The sequence below is a fragment of the Dipteris shenzhenensis genome, chromosome 14 (assembly GCF_047967505.1).
Source record: "Dipteris shenzhenensis isolate YYH24624 ecotype China chromosome 14, Dip_SZ_1.0, whole genome shotgun sequence".
Lineage (NCBI taxonomy): Eukaryota > Viridiplantae > Streptophyta > Polypodiopsida > Gleicheniales > Dipteridaceae > Dipteris > Dipteris shenzhenensis.
In genome coordinates, this window is record NC_141609.1 from 41740833 (window position 1) to 41746788 (window position 5956).

The window sequence follows — 5956 nt, forward strand, 5'->3', positions numbered from 1 at the left end:
GGGACTGACTTTGTCATTCCACTTGGAGATCTTGGCCCTTACCAGGAGCTTTCCCATTAACACTCTAGTCCAAAGAACGAGGCTAATTTTGAAGGAAAGAGTTGCTTTTCATACTCTTTTAACCCTAGCTGTCCACACAGCCAGTCCATCCAACGGAGCAAGTATTTGTATCTAATTATTTAGACACAAATACTTGCTTTCAAGGTTATGTTCTACTTTATATAAATATGCATGTATACCGCTGATGACCGATTCTTTACATGTTATCTATCCATATGTGTATGTAGATGCAGCTTTGATGTGCTTCCAAGTGTATCATATGTATTCCAGAATGGATATAATACAGATTCCAAAATCCAGGTGGGTAAGATGGACTGTGTGCTCCATGAATTATGTGTTGGAGTCCATGACAAAACGAAGAAAAAAGGTTTGAGACTGTGGTTAATATTACACGCTGGTCTGAAAGTTGATACCTGATGCAAGCTTCAATGAGGAGCTACAAGATGGAGCTTGAAACTTCAGAGGGTGGAGTAAAGGACGATGTAGGCGGGCAGGATGGCACGGTCGTTGTAGACAACGAGCTCGTCGAATCTGAGGACCTCACCTGGCTCGCCTTGCACAGAGTGGAAACCTGGGGGAGGGCTGCTCAGATGCTCCAAATTCTGCATAGATCGATGCACTCGACCTGCCAACACCCTGCACACCAGTAGCACCTTCTTTCCATCCCCTCCTGCACTCCCTTGCCAGCAGCTCACATAGTCGTTGGCTTTGCTGCTTACCCCCGACACATAGATTCCCCTCCCAAACCTTTGAAAGTAATCCACTCTGCATTTTCTCTTCTGGAAGCCACCCTTCAGTATCCTGCACAGATTGCAACCCACATCAGAACACAGTTGCTGCGAGTTGCCAGCTTCTCCCCCCAATCCGCACTTCACTGTGGTGCCGTGAAACCTCAAGAGCTCGTTCCCGTTGTGTTTCAGATCAAGGTTCTCTTCGCCTGCCAGTGAGTTAGCTTCAATCTTAAGCTCTCTTCGGTATCGCTCGTACCCATTTCGTCTCTCGCCCACGTTGTACACCTTGAATATCTTGTGTACGTTGAGAAGTTTTTTGTTGGGATGCTTCCACGCAAACCCGAACCGCAGCGCTATCTGATGCCATGTGTGATCCTCGTCGGACTTGGGCACCTCGCTCACTGCACGAAATTAGGACGGATTGGGAAAAGACTACGAGGAACCGGGGCGGATCGTCAGCATCAAATAAACTCACATGGGTGCCGGTCCATAAAATGCTGCTCCAAATCTCTGGCGGTGCGGAATTTCGCCAAGCACTGCGAGCACTCTCGAACTTGAGCGACATTAGGCATTCTGGTTTTGGACACACGCGTATGATCTGCCGAATCCCACTGGTGTTGATGCAGACAATCTAACGTCTTGAAGGTTCTGCCACAGTCGTTGCAAGCAGATTGTACCATCGAGGGAGCAGCTTGGTACTCGCGGGAGGTTACATTAGATGCAACAGTGAGCTTATCAGCTTTCAAATGAACGTCTACGCAATGCTGACGAAGGCCCGAAACGATCTCGAAAGACTTGCCACAATACCTGCAAGGGTGCTTTTTCTTGCCACGAGCTGGTGGGCAGTTACCGGGGGGAGAATGAGCGTCGGCATAATGCTGGAGCATGGATACTTTACGAGTGAAGGAACACTGGCATGAAGGATGTTTGCAAAACACGCGCTTCTGAGCTACTGCTCGGAGCGACTGCATTTTTCTACAGTGTGTTCGATATGCTGCGGCTGTATGGGCGAGTGCTGAGAAGAAGCGGAGCAGAGTGAGTGCTACAACAATGATAATCCGGTTGTTCAGAATCCGAAGGATACTAAACGATGATCCGAAGCCGATATCTGTCATGGTCACTCTCGGTGTACTGCAAAAACATTCAGAAACTACTGTGCTACCATTGGTAGATGGCTACCAACACTACACCTTTCGATTTGCCGGGGGCCAAACTCTTTAAGTCTCACTGTCTGGGCTCACGAGTCACGAGTCAGACCGTCTCGTACACGCATCTTTATCTTGCTGTCCAAGGCCCCAACAGTTTTCACAGAAAACATTTTTCTCAACAAATCACAACACTTCCGTTTTGCCTGCTTTTTAGCTAAAATATAACTCAATTGCCTAACATTTTGCAAATTTTACAAACTCGAGGAAAAAAAAAGCTATGGGTGAAAATGAAAATGTTACAGGTTCGTTGTATATAGCTTGCACGTTTTTTGTGAACTCTGGGCCGCGCGAACTTGCAGGGACGTACGTAACTGGGGACTCCGTCGTCGTCGTCTCGTCATCATCGTCTAATTCTGATTCTGATTTACTTTTAATTTTAAGTTTTAAACAATGATAAAAATTGACTAAGGGCATGTTTTTGCCAACATTACTCCCATCATAGACAAAGTGGACTAGGATGGATTTAGAATGGAAGTAGCCACTTTTTCTCCCATCCTCCACCATGGCCTCTGGATAGCTTGCAGATGCTTGTTATGGATTCATTTCGACTTTCACTCCCTTACACGCCTTCACAGATTCACATGGTCACTATGATCAGTCCTAGGGAGCAACCGATCGCCTCGATCGATTTTACCTCATAGAAAACATTAAATGGCTTCAACAACCACATGTACGTCATGGAGAAGCTCTTGCTAGTTAGTTCTTTAGCCTCGCAACTCCTCTTCCAATTTACAATTGCCTACATGTTATGCCTCTGAAGAAGGGACCTATTCCGTTCAAATTCAACACTAGCTATATTGGCAACTATGAGTTTGATCGAGTGGTGGAATCAACTCTCTAAGTGTTTTATTTAAAATTTAACACAAGGTGAATGATAATAAATCATTCAAAAGGCCTGCCCTAGATGATAAATTGAAAGCTGAGAGAGAGAGAGAGAGAGAGAGAGAGAGAGAGATGGAGCCTTAGGAAGAAAATAGCAAGTGCCAATGCTCAAGATTTCTAAAAGAGAAGTCGCCAATTTTCTCTTTGAGAAAAGAGAAATCGTAACTAAGGCTACCTTGCGGGCAGGCCAATAACTCTCTAAGTGTCTTAGTGGGAATTTTGTATTCATAGCATTATGGCAGCATGCAAGGCCTTTGGTAGAAGCAAAGCTGAGCACAGATGCCAATAGAGTAAGGATACGTGAGTCACTCCTTTTAGCTTTGCACAAGATGCCTGCTAGGATATTTGCACTCGTGTAAAGAGCATAGCAAGCGCCCAATCCAAGCTGGTAGAAAATTATTGTAGCTTCAAACATTTCTCTAGATATGGGAAAATGTGTGTGAATCCTGCCTAAGGAGAGCAGGAAGACCTAGGGGTACGAAGGTGTCTATTGCTGGCGCCCATCTTGGCTTTTTCTTATCTAGTAGTCCAAGTTCGCCCAAAAGAAATCAATGGTAAGCATGCCCATTTTTTTCGAATCACGTTTCAGCATAATGGCGAGAAGCTTCTGCCCTCTCAGCTCTCTTTGATCTTTTTGCAAATGATTAGATGTACAACGTTCGAAATACGGCATAATTGGGGATTCGCTTAAAAGCAAATGAGGGCTTGAAATGCAAAAGCAATTCGAGAAAAGTGTGAAATGCGATTCCTGAGAGTATATATCTTCAACACACTCACTAAAAATTTATAATCAGAAAAAATTTACCCAAGTGCGTTTCATATTTCCATAATTGGAAAGAGTGGACGTGTAAACATTTCAAACATATTACAATTTTGTTTCTGTTCCTTGTCCTAAGGGATGGTTTCTTGAAGCGGTTGCAATATAAATCCTTTCCTTGCTCGATTTCAATGATGCTCTTAAGAGGGTGTTGTTGGACGCTCTAATGATGGTTAGATCTTTGTAGGAATGGTTGCTCTGCATGTCGAAATGCAAAGCATTGTCTTTTATCATTGACGCTTGGGGAATCCTACCGACATTATCCCGTAAAAGGCACTGAATAGCCAAAAGCCTGCATTGTCTTGTAATGTGACAAATTCAATTAGGCAAAGCTTTTATTAGACAATTAATAGGATTTGAAGGTCAAATCCTTTGTCCATGAGCTCTTTCGGGTCGATGAGATCATCACTTTTGAATCCCAAACAATCAAACATGTGAATCCAGCCTTAGAGAGAGGGCCTTTGAACCTCGCAACATATAGCCACACCCACATTGCCAACAAAGAGAAAAGCTAACGTTGAGAAAAGACCTCAACGATTTGTGCATCCATAAAATTCAACATCTATGATAGAGAAAGGGGAAGACTTCATCTCACCTAGACACAGAACTACGACATGAAAGATCTATAAAACTGCAGAGAAAGGGCACTCATTGCATGAGAGTCCCAAACAATCAAAGGCATGATTGAAGACACTGGTGTTGACCATGTCATCCCCTTGCTCAATGTCTCTGGCAAAATCCTAGCCATATTGCTTACATGTCGTTAATGAGCATGTGAAGGCATAGGACGATGAGATTGTCAAAGTTGATGAGTCCACCCAAGGGCTTGGAATCCTTTTGAACAATCGTCGTCTGACATCTCTTAGTCCTATAAGATCTTATATCTCTTACTCCTCTTAAAAAACAGGCTACAAACACAAGTGATTAATCTATGAACTATATAATATTTTGAATCGTACTTTTGACCTTTATGCCGACCAAGCCAAAATTGTCCCTTTCTTATTGTGTAAAGTCTACATTGAGCTATCTTTTTTGAGTTTGGGCCTCAAATCATTGTCCATATTTGGACTCATTGTTGCTAACTGCATTTACAGCAACTTTTGGTTGTACACTTGCTACAAATTTTGGTACATATGTCTGCATCATTTGAAGGCTTTGTGATGGCTGAATTTCCACTTTCTTGGGCATTTCTCTAACACAAACAATCACACATAAAAGTGAGTCTATTAGTTGCACTATCTTTATTTATATGGATTATAATTTAGAAGAGAGAGAGAGAGAGAGAGAGAGAGAGAGACTTCCTTGACCCGTTTTCTCACCATAATTAGTACCGAATTTATAATGGCCATGCAATGATTGCTAAATGAAGAAGAGGATGTATTTGTTGAGTTACAATGTTCTTATCTACTTAAGGCTCAAGTTTTCAATCCTTCATTAATTATGTACAGCCAACCACAAGTATTCAATGCCCATGGCTTTGCCCCCATGTTTCCCTCTATCTCCCTAATGTTCTTTTGAATGCCCCCAACATTGGAGCAGTAGCAGGGCTTTCAAGTCCATGCTCCAAATTCGGCCAACCATGAGCATCTTGGGTGGGTATCCTGGGATTTGCTCACAGAGCTTTATCCTGGTAGAAAATCATATTGTCTAACTTTCCAGTTAAAATCAAGTGCTTAGAGATTGTGCCAAAGCTTATTCCTATTTCGTGTAGATATTTAGGTGACTGTGATTGACAGGTGCTACTAGACTTCTTGGGGATCATTTGCTTGGTTTCAATATTGGGTGAGCAGTTGGTCTTACATAAATTGTGTGGCTCCTATACAGATAATCCTGAGGGTTTCCAAATATATCTATAATCGTGGACTTAACACGTGGTTCTCTATTTGGGTTTGACCATTCCCTCAAAGAAAAACGGTTCATCATTGCAAAAGTTTTGCGAGCTTAGACCAAAGCCATTCTTTTAACTGCAAGGAAGGACATATCGTGCTTAAGCCATAAGCAGTGCATAATGTACACTGACTATTGACATTGTGCATTCAACTCGACTAGTATGGAAGAGGTATGCTCCCTTTGACTCGGCAAAGGAGGATGTGTGCTCAAAGAACTCAAAACCTTACTCTCTGCATATCGCTTAAATTTTTGTTGAATTAGAGGATATTACATTGCAAACATTAGGAAAAAAGGGAGCTCATTTTGGGGCCTTCTAGGGTTTGGGAAAAATGTCTCTCAACCAATTAGGAGAAGGCCAACGTAACATA

The 5956-nt window shown here is 42.7% G+C and overlaps 1 protein-coding gene across 2 annotated transcripts; it reads right to left on the minus strand.

Annotated features, from left to right (window-relative positions):
• Positions 1-337: 337 nt before the first annotated feature.
• Positions 338-2077, minus strand: LOC147894637 (uncharacterized). 2 transcript variants are annotated; one of them, XM_087385155.1, is made up of 3 exons: positions 1267-2077; positions 1048-1192; positions 338-861 (listed from the first exon to the last, which is right to left on the minus strand). In XM_087385155.1, exons 1-3 carry the CDS (start codon positions 1904-1906, stop codon positions 519-521), a joined length of 1128 nt encoding a protein of 375 aa, XP_087241281.1. In that variant the 5' UTR covers positions 1907-2077; the 3' UTR covers positions 338-518. The 2 variants fall into 2 exon arrangements, with proteins under 2 accessions (XP_087241281.1, XP_087241280.1); XM_087385154.1 differs by having other exon boundaries at positions 338-1192.
• Positions 2078-5956: the final 3879 nt, after the last annotated feature.

Excerpts from the sequence above, each read along its gene's own strand:
- LOC147894637 (XM_087385154.1), bottom strand. The coding sequence starts at position 1,906 with ATGACAGATATCGGCTTCGGATCATCGTTTAGTATCCTTCGGATTCTG. Across the intron at positions 1,193-1,266 it reads TTTTATGGACCGGCACCCAT|TGAGCGAGGTGCCCAAGTCC; the intron begins GTGAGTTTATTT and ends AATTTCGTGCAG.